This window comes from Ochotona curzoniae, unplaced genomic scaffold (assembly GCF_017591425.1).
Source record: "Ochotona curzoniae isolate NIBS_2020 unplaced genomic scaffold, NIBS_Ocur_1.0 scaffold_274, whole genome shotgun sequence".
NCBI classification, from domain to species: domain Eukaryota; kingdom Metazoa; phylum Chordata; class Mammalia; order Lagomorpha; family Ochotonidae; genus Ochotona; species Ochotona curzoniae.
The window spans coordinates 13,196,348-13,218,911 of record NW_024467101.1 but is presented as its reverse complement, the minus strand read 5'-3'; the positions used below and the strand labels follow the sequence as shown (position 1 = coordinate 13,218,911).

General features: G+C 48.9%; 4 protein-coding genes across 5 annotated transcripts; 2 read left to right on the top strand and 2 right to left on the bottom strand.

Moving 5' to 3' along the window:
• Window positions 1–1,031: 1,031 nt before the first annotated feature.
• Window positions 1,032–2,766, top strand: LOC121172057 (cytochrome c oxidase subunit 6A1, mitochondrial). The gene is made up of 3 exons (XM_041003851.1): window positions 1,032–1,177; window positions 1,339–1,484; window positions 2,492–2,766. The coding sequence occupies exons 1-3, from the start codon at window positions 1,075–1,077 to the stop codon at window positions 2,573–2,575; spliced, it is 333 nt and encodes a 110-aa protein (XP_040859785.1). The 5' UTR covers window positions 1,032–1,074; the 3' UTR covers window positions 2,576–2,766.
• Window positions 2,767–4,565: 1,799 nt separating this feature from the next.
• On the bottom strand, window positions 4,566–7,711 carry TRIAP1 (TP53 regulated inhibitor of apoptosis 1). The gene is made up of 2 exons (XM_041003771.1): window positions 7,511–7,711; window positions 4,566–5,363 (listed from the first exon to the last, which is right to left on the bottom strand). Exons 1-2 carry the CDS (start codon window positions 7,655–7,657, stop codon window positions 5,280–5,282), a joined length of 231 nt encoding a protein of 76 aa, XP_040859705.1. The 5' UTR covers window positions 7,658–7,711; the 3' UTR covers window positions 4,566–5,279.
• Window positions 7,696–12,139, top strand: GATC (glutamyl-tRNA amidotransferase subunit C). 2 transcript variants are annotated; one of them, XM_041003770.1, is made up of 4 exons: window positions 7,724–7,845; window positions 7,924–8,096; window positions 10,268–10,371; window positions 11,658–12,139. In XM_041003770.1, the coding sequence occupies exons 1-4, from the start codon at window positions 7,765–7,767 to the stop codon at window positions 11,708–11,710; spliced, it is 411 nt and encodes a 136-aa protein (XP_040859704.1). In that variant the 5' UTR covers window positions 7,724–7,764; the 3' UTR covers window positions 11,711–12,139. The 2 variants fall into 2 exon arrangements, with proteins under 2 accessions (XP_040859703.1, XP_040859704.1); XM_041003769.1 differs by lacking the exon at window positions 11,658–12,139 and having other exon boundaries at window positions 7,696–7,845; window positions 10,268–10,597.
• Window positions 12,140–12,908: 769 nt separating this feature from the next.
• Window positions 12,909–22,496, bottom strand: SRSF9 (serine and arginine rich splicing factor 9). Its single transcript, XM_041003733.1, has 4 exons — window positions 22,159–22,496; window positions 17,024–17,184; window positions 15,373–15,545; window positions 12,909–13,406 (listed from the first exon to the last, which is right to left on the bottom strand). The coding sequence occupies exons 1-4, from the start codon at window positions 22,344–22,346 to the stop codon at window positions 13,263–13,265; spliced, it is 666 nt and encodes a 221-aa protein (XP_040859667.1). The 5' UTR covers window positions 22,347–22,496; the 3' UTR covers window positions 12,909–13,262.
• Window positions 22,497–22,564: the final 68 nt, after the last annotated feature.

Genomic DNA, 22,564 nt, shown 5'->3' with positions numbered 1-22,564 from the left:
CCTATCTGCTGATTCACTCTTCACATAGACACAGCAGCAAGGCCTGGCCAGGCTGAGTAAAGACAGGAACCAGGAGCTTTTTTTGGTCTTCCACATGGGTGGTGGAGGCCCAATCCTATGGTGAACCAGCTGCTGAGTCCTGGCTGCTCCACTTCTGATCCAGCTCCCTGCTAATGCAGCACAGGATGTCTAAGATGGTTAAAGTGCTTGGGATGCTGCATCCATGTAGGAGACCTGGAAGAAGCTTCTGGTTCTTGGTTTCAGATGAGTCCAGCTCTGGCTACTACGAACATTTAGAAAATGAACTAGTGGTTGGAAGATCTCTCTGTGTCTTTCCTGTTAACGTAGCCTGTCAAATAAATTACATCTTAAAAAAAAAAAAAAAGAATCGCATAGATAAAAATTTAACAAATGATACAATACTGGGGGCAAAGGCAGGACCAAAAGTTGAAAATACTGAGCCAGGATTAGAATCCAGACCTTTTGGTACTCATTCCAGGGTTCTTTCTGGTTCCAGTTGTCATTCATTCATTCCACATAATTGCATTAAGCACTTGCTACATGCCAGGAACGCTATAGCGATAGACTCTTGGCATCACAGAATTTATATTCTGGTGGGGGGGACAGGGGCAAAATAATGACGACGACGATGATGAAATCAAGTGCCACGAAACACAGCACGCAGAGGATAGCGAGGAACTGGAACGGCGTTTTAGATAGGACAGTTTATGTGCCGTCGACGGACTCAAACCAGGAGGGTGACCCCAAGACCACGACCCTCACCCAGGTGGGAAATCCAGGGAGAGCCCAGAGCACGCGCATGCGCACGGAGGGAAGGCGAGGCCAGGAGGGAGGAGCGCATGCTCCTTCAGCCTTGCCGTTCTTGAGCCCCAAGCCCAGGATTTTGGCAAAAACTCGGTCAGGCAACGAAAGACAGTGCGCAGACTCCTTAGTCCCGGTTGATGTGAATGAAACGTCCGTCAACCAATAGGAGCATCAGTTGGAGGTTATAGTCCCACCCCCACGGTCTCTTCCCTACTTCCGCTTCCGACATTCAGGCGGTCTAGGGCAAAAATGGCTGCGGCAGCTTGGTCCGGGTTTTCTCGGCTTCTTGTTCGGTCCCGCCTCCCGGTGGGGCGGTTAATGTCAAGTGGCGCCCACGGCGAGGAGGGCTCAGGTACAGGGGCTAGGGTCGGGGCGGGAGGTCTCAGCCTCCTTTGGTTGAGGCCGGGCGGGACCGTGACCTTGGCTTTGAGGGCTTTGCGGGGGAAGGAGAGTGGAGAGCCGGTGGAGGGCCCTGGCCCGGCCGGGGGCTGAGCGGTCGTGGCCCCTCCGCAGCTCGCATGTGGAAGGCCCTCACCTACTTCGTCGCGCTGCCCGGCGTGGCCGTGAGTATGCTCAATGTCTACCTGAAGTCGAGACAGCACGACGAGCACGAGCGACCCGAGTTCGTGCCGTACCCGCACCTCCGCATCAGGTCCAAGGTACGCCCCCCGGCAGCCTCTCTCCTTGTAAAAACCCATGCATTTTCCTTGGAGTCGCTTTCCGTGGCCCTTTGGAAGACCCCCCTCGCGTGCGCGAACTCCCTGAAGGACCTCGCATCTTACACAACAGTGTCCCTTGTGCAAAACCTGCAAGGTTGGGAATGGGCAGGTCAGGTGGCTCACCTTGCCAAGATCCGAGCCGCTGGCAGGACCGGCAGCTTCCTCCTTTCCCATCTTCTCAACCCCTGGACCCCGAGTTGATGCAAATACGTGTAGTCGCCTGTTTAAGTCGTTGTTTGCTGTATTTGCGACAAAGGCCTTCGATGCTTCTTAACTGTCACAGCACTTACCCTCTGTAAGACTATCCGAATAGAATCTTCATGTAGACTCGGGCTTTCTGGGTCTTTGAGCCCTAATTCCACCCTTGCACGGGAGCATTAGAAGCTGAGCAGGGAGGGTTTTTGTTTTTCACCAACAGTGTGGACGTCCTGGGGTTGGGAATTCCTGTTTTATCTTTCGCAGCATCCTCGGCCTGTGTCCACTAGATGGCAGTATCATCTTGCCAACCCGCCCTCCCTCACTCTCCCCAACCCCATCCTCTGAGGTCCCCAGATAGGTCCAGAGCCCCAATGCTTCTTCAGAGATGATTTGAGAGTGGGCTGCAGTTTCCCAGTCCAGAGGTTGCCTCAAGTCTGGGGCGGAGCCCCTGCAAGTCTGCATTTAAACAAGCTAAAGCATTTCTACTGTACCCACTGCTACCATGCTGACTTGGGTGGCTAGAAGATTGCATTTCCATAAACTCCAGTAGTTACCAGGGAGAGGCTTCAGAGCTTGATTTTTCTAATATTTGCTAAAAGAAGGGCTTCCTTCATGGCTATTAAAGAGCTCCCTTAAATTATGGGAAGGTTGAAGTATGCAGCAGTTAACAGGCTGATGGTTGACGGGTTGTATTTACGACCCGATCTGTCACAGTTCTGCAGTTACCTAATGACATCTTCACTCCACAGCCCTTCCCCTGGGGAGATGGTAACCATACCCTCTTCCATAACCCTCATCTGAATCCACTTCCGACTGGCTATGAAGACGAATGAAGAGGACCCGTACCTTCACGGGCACCAGGGACCACGGCACTGGTTTGGACCACCACTCTGCATGTGGACCAGAAGAGGACATGGGACCTTAAGCTCATCTTCCTTCCTTGTATTAAAAGATGACGTCATCCTGATCTTCCATCCCTTGGCCTGTGGCAGGAGATGGCCTAAATAAATAACTTAAACTTCAATCGGGTGGCATTCTTTAACACACTTTGGATAAGGTTTTAGCATTGATGCTGTTTTTGTTTCTGCAGTGAAGGCGTGTGGCTGCTGTTCCAAGTGTTTTAGGCTCCAGTCAGCCTGCTGAATAGCTACGACGGGCTTTTGGTTCCTTGTCCTTGGGTGGGGAAGGAGAGCACGAGTTCAGGCCTACAAGCATCAGGCAGGTCACTGACAGGTGAAGGGCTGCAGCTGACACCAGGAGACCCTATGATTCTGAATCCTCCGAAAATGCTCAGTTCTTACTTTTGAGTAAGACTTGTTTTGGCACAGTGGCAGCTGGCAAGTTCAGAAAGCTTCAGGTTAAAAAAAAAAAAAAAGGTGGCACATATCTGCCGATAGCATTGGCTCTGTTGATTCCTGAAATAAAGTATCTTATAGCCGAAAGAACCAATGGTTACAAAAACACCATAAAAGGGCAATTTCCTTTTCAAAATTACAATTGCAGTAGCTGAGGCACTTTTCAGCAAAAAGAACTCAAAATAGGGTGAGGAGCTATCACAAAGAATTGGTCTCCCATTAGTGATTTAAGATGTTAGTCGTTTTTGACAGGATGTGTCCATAAAAGCACAGTAGCTACTTAACAGGGGAGAGTAGCATTAGGTACCTGTTTTCACAGTTCTGCCAATCAAGGAGCTAGTATATGGTTGGTTTACAGCTAGTTCTCTGTCACAGCTCGGCAAGAAGGCTTCCCAGAAGGCACAGGCTACAGGATATTCTGGCAACGCAGAATTGAGGTGGATGGAAACGTGTAAGGAAGAGTCCTGCACTCGTGTCCCTGTGAGTCTAACAGCCGTCATGCTGAGGTCCTAGAGCGCTGTTTGGTTGTGGCTGCTCCAACTTTGGATACCTGACCTGTTGCAGGGTTCCACATAATCTGTGAATAACAAACCTTAATAGGTTTTGGAAATAAAGATTAGTTAGGCAGCCACATGTGAAGCAGTAATTGGTAAACTGGGGAAAATATGATAGGGTTTAGATCATCTGTAAAAAGTTTTACAGTATCAGTGTAAGACTACTGTAGAAATACATTTCAGAAATCGGGTTTCTAACTGCCATATCAAACCACCTGAGACCAATTGGCTTTTCTTTTTCGCTTTTAATTTTATATGATTTTTTTTTGGTGGTGGCAGGGGAAGATTTACAGAGACAGCCAGGGCTGAGCCACTCCAAAGCCAGGAGCTTCCTCCGAGTTTCCCATGCCAGGGCAGGGTCCCATGGCTTCAGGCCATCCTCAGGGAGCTGGATGAGAAATGGAGCAGCTGGAACACAAACTGGTGCCCATATGGGATCTTGGTACATGCAAGGAGAGGACTTTAGCCACTGGGCTATTGCACAGGACCCCTCACTTTTAAACTATTATTATTCTTAGAAAGATTTGTTTATTTTTATTGGAAAGGCAGATATACAGAGAGGAGGAGAGACAGAAAGGAAGATCTTATGTCCAGTGGTTCACTCCCCAAGTGAGCACAACGGCTGGAGCTGAGCCAATCCAAAGCCAGGAGCTTCTTCCAGGTCTCCCATGTGGGTGCAGGAACCCAAGGCTTTGGGCCATCCTCGACTGCTTTCCTAAGCCACAAGCAGGGAGCTGGATGGGAAGTGGAGCTGCCGGGATTAGAACCAGCACCCACATGGGATCCCAGCACATTCAAGGTGAGGACTTTAACCACTATGCTATCACACCAGGCCCTCCTCACTTTTAAATTATTAAAAACCCTCCCCAGTGTATGTGTGAGTGCTGTGTGGTAACAGGAATATAATGACACACTCAATGTTACAATTTATTCCATCTTCATAATCACAGGGCAGGTAATCAAGGCCAAATACCCTTCCCCCCTTAGATCACCAGAAGCAGCATGTGGCATTTGTAGGATCTGCAGTTGGATTAACGGATTCAGGCTGAAATCAGGCAAGAGCAAATGTGCAATTCAGGTTTCTCCTTCCATGACAACTCCAAGCGTCTTCATTTCTGCTGAGCTTTGAAATGGTGATTGCTGCAACATTGCAGAAGGTCTCCCCTCTTAGGCTGACACCTCTGGTTAAGGCAGGGAGCTGTGACTGTGCTCCCAAAGCATTTGTTCCAGCCATTGTGCGCGGAGCCCTTGTCAGAGCATCAGCTTCCTGAGGAAAAGCCTAACAGGTGGTTCCGATGACCCCGGTGCAGTGCGTGGAAGTCAGGCCACCGCCACCATCCTGACTGGTTGACCACTATGTACCTACAAGGTATATTTAAAGCTGTTCCCAGGGTCTAGGATGCAGTTCCAACAAATCGTCCATTTGAGCACGATGAGGTTCTGCCAGATGCCAGAGCAGTCCTCTTAAAGCAGCAGATGCCAGTGGTTCCCTGGTCTCTTACAAGTGAGGAAACCGTGCCCTCCTGGAGCCCGCGGCAAACCCGACGGCTGGGCTCACAATACTGGTTGACGCAGTTCCAGGGTGCTCAGTTTCCTGATGCGAGGGATACAGCTGCAAGGTGTCAAGATTAAGAAGAGCCTTCAGGCTTCTCTTTGCCATGGCCCATGAACTCCAGTCCTTCAATGGGAATCTCTTTCTCCTTGATTGCTTTCTGAGGAGAAAAGAGAACACGTTGTGACGTGGCCCATGTGGGCGCACATCCTTCTCAACTATGTAAATAACATTCAAAATCATTTTAAAACGGTCTAGATGATGCACAAGGAGATAGGACGGCACAAAAGGAAAATCAAACCGTAGCACTGGGTGAGCATTCGCCTGGTAGTTCATACCCGCCCCTTCATCCTACCCTGCGATTACTGGGTTTGATTTCCATCTCCCATTCCCAGTTACTCTAGCTTCCTGTTAATGTACATATTGGGAAACAAGAATGACAGCCCAGGTAATCTGCTTCCTCCCACTCACACGAGAGTTCCCAGCTTTGGCTGGGTTGCAGGCATTGAGGAAGTGAGCAACAACATGAGATGAACATGGCTCAGAGTCATCATTCAACTGCTTCTAGAAAAAAATCACTTATCTAAAAGACAGTGTGATACACACATGTACACCGTCACAGACCTCCATCTGCCCACTGACTGCCCTTTTGCTCAGGGAAAACCCAGAAGCCTGAAACTCCATCCAAATGTCCCACACAGAGGGCAGGGACCCTGCTAAGCGGACCTTTGCTGTAATCCCAGCTGTGTTAGCAGAAAGTCATATCTGAGTGGGTTGCTCAGACCCAGCCAGCCCTCCGTCATGAGCCGCAGGTGCCTCAAGCGCTGGCTTGACTTGCTGTACCACATACCTGACCCAAAGCACACACAGCACTTTTTGCAAATCAGTTTTTGTAGATACTTTTTCAAGATTTACTTATTTCCATTGGGAAAGCAGATTTACAGAGGAGAGACAGACTGCTGATTTATTCCCCACAAGGACACAATGGCTGGAGTTGAGCTGATCCAAAGCCAGGAGCACTGAACCTCTTCCGGGTTTCCCACGCGGGTGCAGGGTCCCAAGGCTTAAGGCTGTCCTCGACTGCTTTCCCAGGCCACAAGCTGGGAGCTGGATGGGAAGCGGGGCTGCTGGGATTAGAACCGGTGACCATGTGGGATCCCAGTACATTCAAGGCTAGGACTTTAACTGCTACTGTGCTGGGCCCACACATAAATAAATTAAAAAAAAAAAAAAAAAAAACAGAAATGCTTGGGTTCAAAGATAGGTTCCAGGACTTCCTGGCTACTGCCCTTGAGCCAGCTTTATTTTTTTTTTTTAAAGATTTACTTATTTGGGGGGCCCAGTGCGATAGCCTAGTAGCTAAAATTCTTGCCTTGGATGTTTCAAGATCCCATATGGGCACAAGTTCACATCCCAGCTGTTCCACCTTGCTGATCCAAAGCCAAGAACCATAAGCTTTTTCTGGTCTCCCACCTGGGTGCAGGGTCCCAATGCTTTGGGGAATCCTCTACTCCTTTCTCAGTCCACAAGCAGGGAGCTGGACAGGAAGTGGAGCAGCCAGGTCACGAACTGGCGCCCATGTGGGATCCTGGTGCTTGCAAGGTGAGGATTTAGCCATCGTGCCATCACCTCCACCCCGGAACTTCAGTCTCCTCTTCTCATGGAATTACTGTGAGGATACTGTTTAGGTTAACTTATCTGAAATGCCTGGCTCAGCACTGTTCTTGCTCACGCAGGGCAGCTGCACACCGCTGAGCCAGAATGAAAATTCCATAGCTACACCTGGAGGAGTGGTTGAGAAAAACGGGCCAAGAATCGGATTTTAACAACAAAACGATGGCCTTCTAGTGTCGAAAGGCTACAGAAAGGCTAGGAGTGTGCCCCGCCATCGCCTATCGGGAATGGTGGGAGAGGCGGTGGCTAATACACGGTTAACCCCACCGTGTCCCACTCCCCGAGTGCCTGGCTTCCACTCGTGATCGTGTCGCCCCCAGTGCAGACCCCAGCGGGGCAGCGGGAGGGGCTCAAGTCACCGCGGAGACCTGGACTTGGTTCCCAATCCCTTGACTTCTGAGTGTCCAGTCTTCACGGACAAACCACGTAGAACTGTGCCCACTGTGTTCTAGAATCGGAATCCAAACGAACGACAGGATGTCATCTTGCCCCCAGGAAAACACAGCAGGAATAATCTTAACTTGGTCTTTCGGAGAGACGCCCGGTCGGCCTCGGCGGCGGATGGGAGGGAACAAGACACCTCGCCCGGCCTGAATCCCCGTCGGGAAGGTGGCGGAGCCCGCTGGACCTCACCTGAACACACTGCTGGTAGCGCTTGAAGAGTTCGGTGCACGGATCCCCGGAGCCGTCCCCCTTGAGGAACTTCTCAGCAAACCAGCGATTGAAGCACTGGTCGTACTCGCGTTTCATGTCCGTACAAGCCTCCCCGACGCTGTTCATGGCGATGGCGGCGCTGGCGGCGAGGGCGGCGCACCCTGATGTCGTCACTCGCAGGCGCGTCGCTCCTCGTGGACAGTGTTGTGGTTTCCTACGGGAGCCACGAAGAAATGTGGGCGCGGGGCGTGTGTCTGGGCCTTCGGGCTCCGCGGAGTGCGTTCCGGGGCTTCACCTCCAAGGGGACTGCTCAGGTAAACGCCGCCGGGGACGTTTAGGCAGGGCTGGCGGAGCGGACCCGCTCCATGACCTTTCTGGATTCCGTTCCCCAGGGAAGTGGCCGGGTCCCGGCCGAGGTGATCGAGCACCTGGAGCGTCTCGCGCTCGTGGACTTCGGCAGTCGCGAGGCCGTGGCGCGGCTGGAGAAAGCCATCGCCTTCGCCGACCGGCTGCGCGAGGTGGACACGGACGGCGTGGAGCCCATGGAGTCGGTCCTGGAGGACAGGTAAAGGGGCGGCTCTGTCCCCCCCACCCTCTGACCACCAAACCCTGACTGAGGCACCTTCGCCTGCCGCCGAGAGGTGACGGTGAAAAGTCCCACTTCACGGCGGGGAAAGGGCCCTGAGTGATGAGACTGGATCAATACGGATCCTGTCACTCCCGATTACAGAATCACGTGAGCAGATTGCCTGTCACGTTTTGTCCTCTCGACCTAGTTCCATACAATCATCCCCCCTCCCCCCCGCTTCTGGAACCGTCTCTGCAAGGTCAGCCTGGCTGACCTTGTTTTTGCCCCTTGGAGACCTGCGTGGCCGTCACTTTTCCTTCCCACCCTCCCAACCTTGCCTCTTTGATATCAGCTTATTTCCTCGGGGAGTCCCACGCTGGCCATTCCAAATCCTCGCTATCCCTCCCAGTCAACAACTCCTTATCATGTTGCGTTTCTTTCCAGATCACTTTAATTATAAGGCCCAGAGAATAGTGGAAGACTTCTTCCCTCCCCCCTTTTTTTAAGTGATTTATTTGTTTGAATGGGAGAGTTATGGGGTGGAGGGTGGAGAGAGAGGGAGAGAATCCTTCCATCGCTGGTTCACTCCACAGATGGCTGCAACAACCAGAGCTAGATCATGAAGAACCCAGGAGCCAGGAACTGTATCCAGGTTTCCCCTGTGGGTGCAGTGGCCCACGCAGTTGGACAATCTTCCACTGCTTTCCCAGGTGCATTAGCGGAGAAATGTGTTGAAACTGGACAGCCAGGACTTGAGCTGACAACCATATAGAATGCTGGCAGTTTAACCCACTACACAACGTCAGCCCAGCGAGACTTTTTTTTTTTTTAAGATTTACTTATTGGGCCTAGCACAATAGTCTAGTGGCTAAATCCTTGCCTTGCATCTGCTGGGCTCCCATATAGGTGCATTTGTGTCCTGGTTGCCCAACCTCCCATCCAGCTCCCTACTATGGCCTCAGGAAAGCAGTAAAGGATGGCCCAAAGCCTTGGGACCCTGCACCCGTGTGGGAGACTTGGAGGAGGCTCATGGCTCTGGATCAGCTCAGTGGCAGCCACTGTAGACACGTGGGGAGTGAACCAGCACACAGAACATCTTTGTCTCTCCTTCTCTCTGCAAATCTGACTTCCCAGTGAAAAAATAACTTTTTAAAGATTATTCTTATTGGAAAGACAAACTTACAGAGAAAGATCTTCCATCCACTTGTTTACTACCCAAGTGGCCACAATGTGTATATACCGGGCCTAGTGGGAAACTTTTAAGCATCTTGCCCAAGGAAAGGCACTTTTGTATCGATTCAGGTGGCTAAAAACCCATTAATCTTTTTTTTTTTAAAGATTGATTTTATTTTCATTGGAAAGGCGGATTTACAGAGAGGAGAAAAGGCAGAGAGGAAGATCTTCCGTCTGATGGTTCACTCCCCAGGTACCGCAACGACTGGAGCTGAGCCAATCCAAAGCCAGGAGCCAGGAACTTCCTCCAGGTCTCCCATGTGGATGCAGGATCCCAAGGCTTTGGGCCATCCTCAACTGCTTTCTCAGGCCACAAGCAGGGAGCTGGAAAAACCCATTCATCCTAAGCATACCTGGATGGGCTTAGATTCTGGTACCATCATTTCAGAGGCAGTATTTCTCCCATCTGTTTTCTAGCTGCTTTTTTCACTCTGGCCATACCATGCTACCTCCTGCCCAACTTCTGGCCCACCTCAATTTGCAGGGCCTTCTTGGTTTTGGGACTCTGCTGCACCTGCCTGGAGGTGTTTCTGCCCATTCTTTACCAGTGCCATCACCTGTTCTAAATACAAGCTCTTTACCAAGGCTGGCTAGGTGCTCTATATTCCCTCGACAATCTTTACTTCTCTTAGATATAACACGTAGTACTATAATCTCTGCCCCAAATTAACTTACACATAGTGGTCACTCAAAAATGGTTGTTAAACACATCAATTCCAAGGAATAATTACCACTTACCTCACTTGGTTGTTATGAGGATCTGTAAACTCAGCACTGTTGTTTAGTCTGCTGCAGACCACGCTTCTGTCATGGAGCAGTCAGTGAGCATGAAATCTCAAAAATATGCTCTCTGTTCTCCCATTCTTGACTCTCTCCACCATGCCCTAGAATCCCTGTGCTCCAAGAAGGTAACCTTGAACTTCCGGATTTTGCAGATGTTTATACTTGAGATCTGACAATGTGGTAGAAGGCAACTGTGCTGAAGAACTACTACAAAACTCCCACTGCGTCCTGGAGGAGTATTTTGTGGCCCCCCCAGGTATGTGTTGCCCAGAATGGTTTACAGTCCAGTCTCACAGTGACCTAAGGAATGAAGTAGGAACTGTGAGGACCAAAGATGCTGTGTGGAAGCATTATGAAAAGGACCGAGTGCATACAGATGGTGGCATTCAGGTGGAAGGAGAGGCTTGGGGCCCTACTCACCTCTAGGTACTAATCAGTAACCAGAATGAAAACAGAACTGGGGTTGGGGTGCACAGCATGGGGGCAAATCTAAGCTCATGTTCCTGCCTATATTTCTGACTGTATTGAAGGCTTCTCATTTTGTGCCAGGAGGAGAAGTGATTTCATTTTCTCAGACAGCCTAGATACCTGGCATGTTGTAGGGTATTTCCCACATTTTCAGGATTGATAATCAATTCAAAAAAATTCTAAAAGATGCCATGCAGGCCAAATAAAACAGCCTGTGAGTGTGGGTGGATCTGTATCATTAGCCTCATGGGAAATATTTCAAATGGAAGTCTTAAAGTAATTGGGCCGGCAGTAAAGCCAGGGGCCCTTGGGAGATTGGCTGTTTTTATCTCTCCTGCAGAGGGGGGTGTACTCAAGAGTTGGTACTCACTGGGCATTGGGACAGACCAGCCAAAGCCTCCAGTACACTGCTTTCCTAATGTCACCTTCCAGTTCAGGACATTCCCTAAGAGGAAGCCTCCACATAAAATACCACATCTTCCTCAAAACCAACCGGTTAAAGGAAAGCTTTGTAGAAACTATTGAACTAAATCAAAATGATTTGGATATTTGTGACATCATTCATAGGCCAAACAAAAATTAGCAACTTCAAAACTTCCTACAGCTGTGTTAGAATTGCGAGTTCTGCCTGCAGTTGCCTGGGCAGGGCTAAACCAAATGACTTCGTGGCCCTCATACAGACTGGGACAATGTCCACTATCCTAGAGCCAAACTCTTCTAAATATGGCTGCTGAAACAGGACTTTACGATCTCTTTCTCAGAGCCTGGCCACAGGCACTGCTTCATTCATACTGTCTCTCAAACAGGAGCTTGCTTGACTTTGCTTCTTGGGACAAACTAAGTTCAGAGGCACCGTTTTCGTCTGCACCTCTATCTGCATATACACACATGGATAATTAAACAGTTGGCTTCTTCAAAAGTGCACTGATTTGCTTTCACTTAAATATTTGGACAAACAGGATACTATTTACATTTAGTAACTGTATATTGTCCAGGACAGACCAGGTTAGCTCAGTTGAGCCAGCTGGTTGGGAAGCTTTGCTCTAACGTTATCTCATTACTATTTTCAAACAGGAAATATCCCTTTGCCAAAGCTGGACGAACCAGAGCCCTCCCCACATAGCTGATGAACTGCCTTGGGAAGGGAGCAGCCTGTGAACACGGACAAGCACCATGATGCAGTCTTACTGTAAACACTCATGTTCCCATTTCCTTCAGTCCCCTGGGGGAAAAAAAGGAACCATCTCTTCATTGACTTTTCCGAAGATTGGGAAAGGCCTTGCCAAAACGGGGCATTAAGTCCCTGGTGCTGACAGAAATAAAAGCAAACATCAGCCTCCATGAAATGGATCACATATTTCACTTACAAGTCTGTTTAGCATTGTTCTCCCTCATCTCCCCCTAAAAAAGACTGGCTGCCAAGCTGCATAAGTAACTGTTCTGTTTAGATGACTGGAAGGCACACAGCGCTAGGGCCACTGGGTGAAACCATCATTTTTCACTGCTGTTTCCATGGACTTGAGCAGCTTCATCTCTATTAAACGTAACCTAAATTTGTTTGTGGGTACCTACTTTGTTCCAACCACAGAAGCAACTTTCTGTCAAGATCTGAAGCGAATTCTAAGTAGACTAGAACTTGGGGACTCCTCATTTAGACCCACTTGTCATTCTGCAATGTGATCCTGCACAAGCAGCTCGGAGCCCGAGACAAACCTGTTCTTCCTTTTCCCTTCCTCTACCCTAGTGCTCCCTTTTCCTTCAGCCCGCCTTAATTTTTTTTTTTACAAAAGATTTAGTTATTTTTATTGGAAAGGCGGATATACAGAGAGGAGGAGAGACAGAGAGGAAGATCTTCTGTCTGCTGATTCACTCCCCAAGTGGCCGCAATGGCTGGAGCTGAGCCAATCCGATGCCAGGAGCCAGAAGCTCCTCTGGTCTCCCACACGGGTGCAGGGTCCCAAGGCTTTGGGCCGTCCTTGACCGCCTCTCCCTCCCCCCCCGCCCCGCCCCCATCAGGCCACAAGCAGGCAGCTGGATGGGAAGCAGGGCTACCTGGATTAGAACCAGCGCCCACATGGGATCCCAGCACGTGCAAGGCAAGGACTTTAACCACTATGCTATCCCGTCGGGCCCAGCCCGCCTTAATTTATAAGCTTGGCCTGGAATGGTAAGAGAATCCTGAATCTGACCAGAGCACGCCTCTTTATCACCAAATACAGTTACCAACTATTGTTTCTTACCAAGTACATATAAATGGCTAGAACTCATTTTCTAAGTGTGCCTCTTTGGTGAAACTTATTAATTAAGGACAACCACACATGTCAATTACTAAACGTTTAAAATATATTTCTAAACAGAATGGGCCGACTCAGTCACACTAACTGCTCATCTCCATAGCTGAGCAACCTACAAGACACAGCACTGACTCCCCCTATCCGCCCCCAATAATCTGGGGTGAAAATATACAGCTTGCTTCTGAATCACAATTTTTTGCAGTTTAAAACATTTCACTGCTTAGTATGGCCCTGGTAGAAATTATGCAGGTTTTTTTTTTAATTTCCTTAAAAAAAATTAAAAAAATGTCCTAAGCCGCTAAATCATCAATCTGGAATGTAGATTCTGAGCACAAAGCAGCTCAGTTCATCTAAAAAATAAAGGAAAAAATTCCCATCAGCTGTCTCAGTAGGATCTGAAAGGAGAGAAGTAGTGTGGGGAACCCCTGCTTTGGTATGGAGAGTCACGACCCCTAGATCCGGAGCGGGACCGTGAATAGCCATAGCTGGTGCTTCTCTCAGGATAAACTCGAATGTAGGAAGTTTCGCCCTGAAATTCAAATAAAAAGATATATAAATATTAAGCACTTTTATATGTCTGGCACAATGTTATTCTCACAACACGTACTCTTAACTATCCCATTTCAGGAACTGAAGAAAAACATTAATTGCAAAATGTGACACAAGGAGTAAATGGCAACCTGGGGACCTCCCTAAGGGTCAGGAGCTGGGCTGGGTGCTTTGTAGGTCAGCTTCCTGGCAGGACTTTTGGTGTGCTGTTATCTGAACATTTCATATTGAAGGATGCAGGATTCAGAGCAACATCTCAGCCAAGAAATTAATAAGCAAAAATGAAGTCCTGTGTGGGGTGGCCTATCTTCAGGCCCTATACCATCAGGCAACATTCTCATTTATTATGATCAAAGAAGCCAGCAGCTTTGTCCCCTTTGGCCAAAGACAGGGATTTACCCCTACTGAGACCTATTTTTTTCAGTGTAACTGAGGTCCAAGTGCTGTTTTGTTTATGCTACAAATTCAAGCTCTAGAGGACAGCCTCAGCCAAAAAACTGGTAAGCCAAACAAGCCATAAAACGGATATTATATGAATTCTCAAAAAAAGAAATAAGCCAAGATCCAAGTTCCCCAGGCTTCCTTAAGTAACACAGCAGGTCAGAACAAAATAACCAGAAAGAAACAATGTCCAGATGGTAACAAAATATCCAGTGTCAAAAGGAGTCACCATCCAAACCAAGCAGAAACCAGCAGCTGCCAGATGGGTGCCAGTTCATGTCCTGGCTGCTTCACTTTCAATTCAGCTCCTTACTAAAGCACCTGTGGCCCAAAATCTTGGGCCCCTGAACCCACATGGGAGACCCAGAAGAAGCTCCTGGCTCTAGGTTTCTGACTGTCCCAACTCTGGCCCTTGGGGCCATTTGGAGAATAAACTAATAAATGGAAGACCTGTCTCTTCCTCCCCTCTCTGTGCTCTGCCTCTTAAGTAAACAAATTTTAAAAACAAAGAACTTAAGCTCTAAGAAGGAAGGGATCAACTACAAGAAAAAGAGTGACTCAAATTTCAAAGAGGATTCCACTCTGGGAAAAGAAAATGACTGTCAGCCCTGTGGCAGTAGCTAACAAGGAGGAACAAGAGATGGGACAGCCAAAAGCTGAGTTTACTTAGGGACACTGATGTTTAAGCAAGGTGGCACAGAATAGCTCACCCCATTATGGCAGACTACACCAGTACTCCCACATTAATGGGCCAGGTGGCCAGGTGACTGGCCCAGCAGTTAAGATACCAGTTGGGACACCTGTACCCTGCTGTGCCTGAGTTGAGCCCCAACTCCTCTGCTTCCAATTCAGCTTCACTAATGTGAATCCTGGGAGAGAACAGATGATGGCTCAGTGCTTGCGTCCCTGCCACCCACATGAGAAACCCAGATGGAGCTCTATGTTCCTGGCTTTCAACTGGCTCAGCACTGGTTATTACAGGCATTTGGGGAGTGATTCCACAGATGAAAAAAATTCTTAATTCCTCTTCCTCTCTTTCAAATAAAAGGAGGAGGGAGGAGGAATACACTGCTATGACTGCTAGAGGACTCAGGAATGGCAAATTCCTTGACTTTGCTTAAGACACAGTTTCTTTTCAAAACTTATTTTATTTGAGTTAGAGATAGATTGAAAAGAGTTCTTATCCACTGGTTCACTTGCCACATGCCTGCAATAGCTAAGGGCTGAGCAAGGCCAACGCCAATAGCTGGAACCCCACCTGGATTTCCTAAATGGTGTCAACAGGAAAGAACTAGGAACACAAATGGAGCTGAGACTTGAACCTTCAAAGTGAAACGCAGACCCCCAAGTGACATCTTAACTGCTAGACCAAACATCCACCCCAGGGTATTCTTAATGGTGCTGTGAAGTCATCACATGTCAAATGCATGGCTTATTGCTACGTCATCTAGGTCAGGTTCAGGTACAGACCTGAGTACAATGCCCTTAATAAGAGAGGGACCCACCTCATGAGAGCGGAACTTGGTGTCATCCAGCTTACGCAGGGCGTATTCCATATCTTCTTTTCTAAGATATTCAACCATCCCCATTCCATCCTTCTGTACATCTGCGTAACAGACATCCCCAGCTTCTCGCATATGATCTTTTAGGTCCTGCCAGCTGCCTGATGGAGGAAGTCCTAGACACAGGGAACACAAGAGAAGAGCCCACCTCCTTTAGCCGTGTGACTGCCCCGTGAAAAACCAGCAATCCTTTCTCTGTGAATCACTTAAATCCTCAGGGTCCCTACATCACAAATCTTGATAAGGGACATGAACCCAGAGAAGAACACCAAAGCCTAAGCAGTAAACCACTTTTAGAAACTGGTCCTCAGCTAGTCTTTCAGAGCTCGAGCCTTTCCAGCAGCCTTTCCTGCTGGTCTATCTCATTACAGTTCTAGCATCTCTGAGAATTCATAGCCTGTTTTTTTTTTTTTTATCCTTTGTAAACAAAACCAAACTCCCAAGACTTCAACTTCAATTCTTTCCATCGTGAAATTTATCAGCACCAATTACTTCTTGCCTGGCTGGATTTCCCAGGATATGGGAAGTTTTGAAACAAGCCAAAGAAATACATCTGGAGGTAACAGAAATGAACATTTTAAAAAAGAGTCAGCTTCCTAGGAGGTGTGGATGACTGAGAAACTAGACCAAGTGCCTCTTAAGAGATGACCAAATTCTTCACTACAGGGGGGGGAAGGTAAGACTCAGATGCTAGTACTAGTCCGGAGTCATACACCCCTACCTGATGCATTGAAAGGGAAATGTGCTCCTGCCTTCAAAGGCTGTGTTTACTGCTCACTGCTCAGGACTGCAGCCATTTCCTAAAAGTGTTCTAAGCAGGATTTCAGAGCAGCATGGAGAGAAAAAAAGATAATGTATGACATCCTGAAGGAGGGAATAGAGTTCTAGGGTTAAACATTACAATGGGGACACAAGAGAGGCAGTATCATTCTAAGTACACTGGAATCTGCTGGGATTGTGTGCCATTCACCTCGTAAAGATGCCGGGTTCTGTCATGTTTTACTCCATTCATACAACTAAACTCCCCTGCCATGTTCAGAAGGCCCAGACCTTTACTAGTGTGTCAGTATTTCAAAGACACATTTCTAAGCTTACCATTTCATCACATGTAAATGCTAGATAGAAACAGTCTATACTTCCCAATGTAATCCCCAAGATTCCAGAAGGTATGGAGCCTTTGCTTTTCTTAATAGCAATTCCAAAATCATCACAAATTCTAGCCCCTTTCAGGTTCCAAGGTTAGACAGATTACTTAATTCTGGCTCCGGGAATGCCTATCCAGCAAGTCTGATACCCAGATCCACTACAAAAGAAAATGTATTTGGAACTCCCGCTTGCAAGGTTTTCCAGCAGCTTCCCTATTCACCACTAGAAAACCTGCTCATGTTCTTTGAAGGCTGTCCTACCAACACAGTTTCTTTTGCAAGATACGTGCCTCCCTGGGGAGAGCCTTACACTGTAAAGTGGCACAAGCTACTGTAGATGGCCCTGCTACCCCAAGCAAACAAAGTGTCCCAGCTAACGTTTCTCGGAGGCCAGCTGCTGTGGTAAGGATTATACATGCACCATCTGATTCAATTTGCAAGGACCTTACCTGAAACAAGAACTCGGAAATCGGATCTTCTTGTAGGTGGTCCGGTCCTCCCACCACGGGGCCACCCACCTCGACTCCCATAAGTCCTGGGGAACTCCACACGAAGCCGACATTGGCCATAATCGTAACCATTCCTTCCATAAATTGCATCCTCGGCATCTCTGCAAAGAAAAGTTTAGAGTTAGTGCTGCTCAGGTGTCTAAGTGAGTTCCCAGGGAGAGACACGAGTAACAACAAGGAAAGCCAGAATGAGAAGAAAGAAATAAAATAGGATCTTGGTATACCTCTGCTTCGGTTTGAAGATCTTTGATGACACCGGAATTAAACTTCAGAAGCGTAACATACAGGGTTTTCTAGGTACAAAATGATAATGAACAGGAGCCAGTGCTGTGGAGCAGTAGGTTAAGCTACTGCCTGCAACACTGGTATCCCATAGCCACTTCCAATTCAGTTCCCTGCTAATAGCCTGAGAAAGGCAACAGAAGACCGCCTAAGAGCTTGGGCTCCTGCACCCATGTGAGAGACCTGGATCGTGTTCCTGGTATGTTTATTTGTTTAAAGGTTTATTTACTTTCCTTTGAAAGGCAGAGTTACAGTGAGATAAGAGAGGTCTTACATCTGCTGCTTTGCTCTCCCCAAATGGCTGCAATGGCCAGAGCTGGGCTGATTGAAAGCTGGAAACCAGGAGCTTCTTCTGAGTCTCCCACAAATACTCTGCTGCTTTCCCAGGCTATAAGCAGAAAACTAGATCAGAAATGGGGTAGAAGAGACATGAACTAACACCCATAGAGGACGCCAGTGCTACCAGCAGAGGATTAGCTTGTACAGCCATCAGGCCAGTCCCACGATCAAGCTCCTGGCGGCTCCTGTCCGGCCCAGTTCTGGCCACTGCAGCCAACTGGGAATTAATCAATAAATGGGAGAGCTCTCTTCCTCTCTCTGTGATTCTCCCTTATAATAAATAAAACCAATCTTTTTAAAAAATGATAACAAATGAGAGACCAGTACATTGGTGCAACTGACTAATCTTCCACCTTCAAGTGCTGGCATCCCATATGGGCACCAGTGGACCCACTAGCTCCACTTCTGATCCAGTTCCCTGCTAGAGGACTAGCAAAGCAGTGGAGTCTGGTCCAAGTCCTTGGGACACTGCCCCCGTGTGGGAGACCAGGAGAAAACTCCTGGCTCCTGGTTCCAGATCAGATCAGCTCAGCTACAGCTGTTGCAGCAATTTGGGGAAACATACCAGCAAATGGAAGATCTTTGTCTCTACTTTCTTTAAATATGCATATCCAATAAAGATAAATCGTAAAGCAAATGAATAAACAGTACTTACAAAAGAGCTATATCAGAGAAAACTATTGACAGATGACTTTGGTAATAAACCAAAATAAACCAGCAATTTCTCATACTCATACTCATACCATACTCTAACATTTTTAATATTTTTTCATAAGCCTAGCATCTTAAAGCCTATTAAAACACACACACACACACACATTTAAAAGGTAGGCTTGGAGGACCTGGCTCAATGGCTAAATCCTCAACTTGCAAGCACCGGATTCCATATGGGCACTGGTTTGTATCCGAGCTGCTCTATTTCTCATCCAGCTCTCTCTTATTGCCTGAGAAAGTAGTAAAGAATGACTCAAAGCTTTGGATATTCTATACCCATGTTGGAGACTTGGAAGAAGCTCCTGACTTTGGATCAGCTCAGCTCTGGCTCTAACAGCCATTCGGGAAGTGAACCAGCAGCTAGAAGGTCTTTCTGTATCTCCTTCCCTGTGTAGATCTGATCTGCCTTTCCCATAAAAATAAATAAATCTTTATTTAAAAAAAAAAAAAAGAAAGAAAAAGCAGGCTGGAGGGGCCCAGCGAGGTGGCCTAGCAGTAAAGTCCTCGCCAGGATCCCATATGGACATCGGTTCTAATCCTGGCAGCCCTGCTTCCCATCCAGCTCCCTGCTTGTGGCCTGGGAAAGCAGTCGAGGACGGCCCAAAGCCTTGGGACCCTGCACCCGCGTGGGAGACCCAGAGGAGGTTCCAGGCTCCTGGTTTCAGCTCAGTTCAGCACCGGCCATTGCAGTCACTTGGGGAGTGAATCATCGGACAGAAGTTCTTGCTCTCTGTCTCTCCTTCTCTCTGTATATCTGACTTTCCAGCTTGGGCTGGTGCTACAGTGTAATAAGTTAAGTGTTCGTGATTGTCTGTGTTGCCAGCGTCCCACCTAAGCACTGGTTTGACTTGCAGATGCTCCATTTCCAGCTCCCTGCTGGTGTATCTAGGAAAGCAGCAGAGAATGGCCCAAGTCCTTAAGTCCTTGTACCCATGAGGGAGACGAGAGGAAGCGCCAGGCTTCAGACCGGCTCAGTCTGGCCAACGCAGCTGTTCAGGAGTGACCAAAGGTTAGATCGTTCTCTCAATATTTCTGTAAATCTGCCTCTCAAATAAAAATAAATAAACCCTTAAAAAAAGAAAAACTAGACTCAAATATGATCAAGTAAGTGTATGTTCTCTTAAGTGTACTTTTGCAGTAAGCTTTGAAGAATTTAGTTGTCAAAAACCACTCTTCATACAATTCTGGTAAGAGGTAAATATTTAATAGTTACTTTAGGTTTTTCATAGGGCTTTAGGAGAGCTGGGATTGCCAAGCTGATTCTCCAAAATGGCCTCAGCGCTTGGTGGACAAGTAGAAGTGAGGGCAGTGTCATTGTTACATGTGCAGAACTCTGTACAAGATTTTACGACCAAGGCAAAATAGCCCACATTTAGTGCAACCTTTTTTTTTTTTTTCTTCTTTAATTTTCCCTTGGAAAGGCAGATATAGAGAGGAGGAACAGAGAAACAGATCTACCAACTGCTGGTTCATTCCCCAAGTGGTCACAATGGCCAGACATGAGCCAATCGGAAGCCAGGAGCCTGGAGCTTCTTCGAGGTCTCCACGCGGGTGCAGGGTCCCAAGGCTTTGGGCCGTCCTCTACTTCTTTCCCAGGCCACAAGCAGACAGCTGGATGGGAAGTGGAGCAGCTGGGATTAGAACTGGCTACTATATGGGATGTTAGTGTTTGCAAGATAGAGATTTAACTACTAGGCTATTGCGCCAGGCCCACAACCCTAATCTTGATAATGAATTATGCGGGGAGAGGTGAAGCTGCATGGGCTTTAGAGTAGACATTGTTTCAAAGATTTACTTATTTATTTGAGAGGCAGAATAATGGAGAGAGAAGAGAGGAAGACACAGAGAAAGAGCTCTTCCGTTTGCTGGCTCACCCCCCACATGGCCTCCACAATCAGAGCCAGAACTGCATCCTAATCTCACGTGAAGCGGCCAGAGCCCCAAGGCATGCTTTGCTAGCATATTAGCAGGGAGCTGGATGAGAAACAAAGCAGAGACTGGTACCGTGGCACAGCAGGTGAAGCTGCTGTCTGCACCAGCATCACATATCAGCCAGTTGAGTCAGGCTGCTCCAGTTCAAATTCAGCTCCCTGCTAATGAGCCTGCAGAGCACCAGAAGATGGCCCAAGGCCCTGGGATCCTACCACCCATTTGGGAGACCCAGTTCTGGGCTTGAGCCAGGCCAAACCGTGGCCACTGCTGTCATCTGAGGGGCAAATCAGCAGAGCGACACTCTCTCCCTTTCTCACTACTACTGCTTCAAATAAATCTCTGGGAAAATGAATACATAGAAAGAAAAAAGAAACTGAGCAGCCAGGACTCGAGCTGGCACTCCAATGTGAGGGTGCAAGAGTCGCAATCAACAGCAACTGCGCCCCAACCTCAGCTCCTTGACACTGGACCTGGAGGAAGCTCCTGGCTCCTGCCCTGAGCCAACCATTGCAGCCAGACAGGGAGTGAACCAGCATGCAGAGGAAGACACCTGACTCTCAAAATCAACAAAGGTAGACTGTGAGTATAAATGCAACTGGGCTCACCCTGTTCTGCCACTTCCTGGTGGTATCATTTAATCAAAGTTTCCATTTCTAATGTAAGAAGAATGCCTAACGCATAATGTTACTGCAAAAATGAAGCAAGATACTTTGTGTGCAATGCCTTGTTTAACACTGGGGAACTATCAATATTAGAAAGGAAAAAGTTTTCTTTTATGAAAGGAGGGAGGGAAAAAAAACGACCAAGTAGCAGATCACGCAGTAAGTTTGTATTCCAAGGGCAGAACAAGTAGTTCAAGTCTGACCTTGATCCCATCCGGGGGGACTCCCATTTATGAACAATTAAACCCTCAATGTTCTCATCTTGTAAAAGGCAGTTTATGGTGGCTGCCTCACAAATGGCTAAAAAATGCTAAACATACAATAATGGGACTTGCCACATAGGGGCTGTTCAAACACACACGCGTGAGTACTAAGCTGGGGGCAGCCTTTTGAAGCGACATGGGTTAGGAGTGAGGCCCAGAAGAGCCTTCAGCCTTCCTTCTTTCCTTCCTGCCTCCCCCTGGATCCCTAAACTCTCTCCAGGTTCCTGACCAAGTGGGACATCCTTCAGTCATTCGAGGTAGGGGAAGCTGGGGAAGGAGAGAGCAGGTTCCTATTTAACCCCAGGAGAGCCCAGAAGCACCACCCACAGTCCTGAAAGCTCCCTATCCCACAGGGTTGGCAGACCCTCCGTCGACAGCTTAAAGATCCCACGCTTCCACGTCGCCTACATCATCGGAGCCTCCCTCATCGGAGGAGGAGGGCAGGAAATCCCAGAACCTCTCAGTCTATTCGGGACCCAGCCGTCCGCCAGCTCCTCTCACGCCAGCGCCCTCCCGGTCGCGCGAGGTGCCCAAGCCCCGAGCTCTGCTTCGTCCCCGGGCGCGAGGTGTAGGGCGCTCCCTTCTCACCATCCCCGAGGCCGATCCCGGCGGGCTCGGGACCTCCAAGCGAGCAGACGGTGTATTTTATTTATTTATTTATTTTTAAAGCAAAATAATAATAAAGGAAGTGACGACGGAGCAAAGGCCGGCCCGAAGCCCGCGGAGAGAAGGGAGAGGAGGCCTCCACCTCCACCCGGGGGCGCCATGAAAGGCGGGGGGGTGGGGTGGGATGGAGGTGGTCCGCACCGAGGGGGAGGGGCGAGCCTGCAGGGGAGGTGGGGGACGAGGCCGGGCGGCGGCCTCCGGGGCCGGGGGGTCTCACCGCGGGTCCTCGAAGCGCACGAAGGCGAAAGGCACGAGGCCGTGCCGGTTCTTGAGCTCGATCTCGCGGATGCGGCCGTACTTGTAAAACAAGTCCTCCAGATCCTTCTCGCGCACGTTCGTCGGCAGGTTCCCCACGTAGATGCGCCCGTCGCCCTCGCCGCAGCGATCGTCCACCCAGCCCGACATCCGCACCGCCCGACGCCGCCGCGGGCCCGCCGCAGCCCACGCCGCCGCCGCCGCCTCCTCAGCCCCGGGTCCCCCCGCAGCGTCCCCGCGGGCTCGGAGGAAGCGCTCGGCCGCACTGCATTGTGGGAACGCGCCGCGGAAGCCACAGGGGAGACGGAGGCGATCGCGCGTGCGCGCGGGCCGGCGCCCCCTGTAGGTGCCGGGGGCGGCCCCGGGAG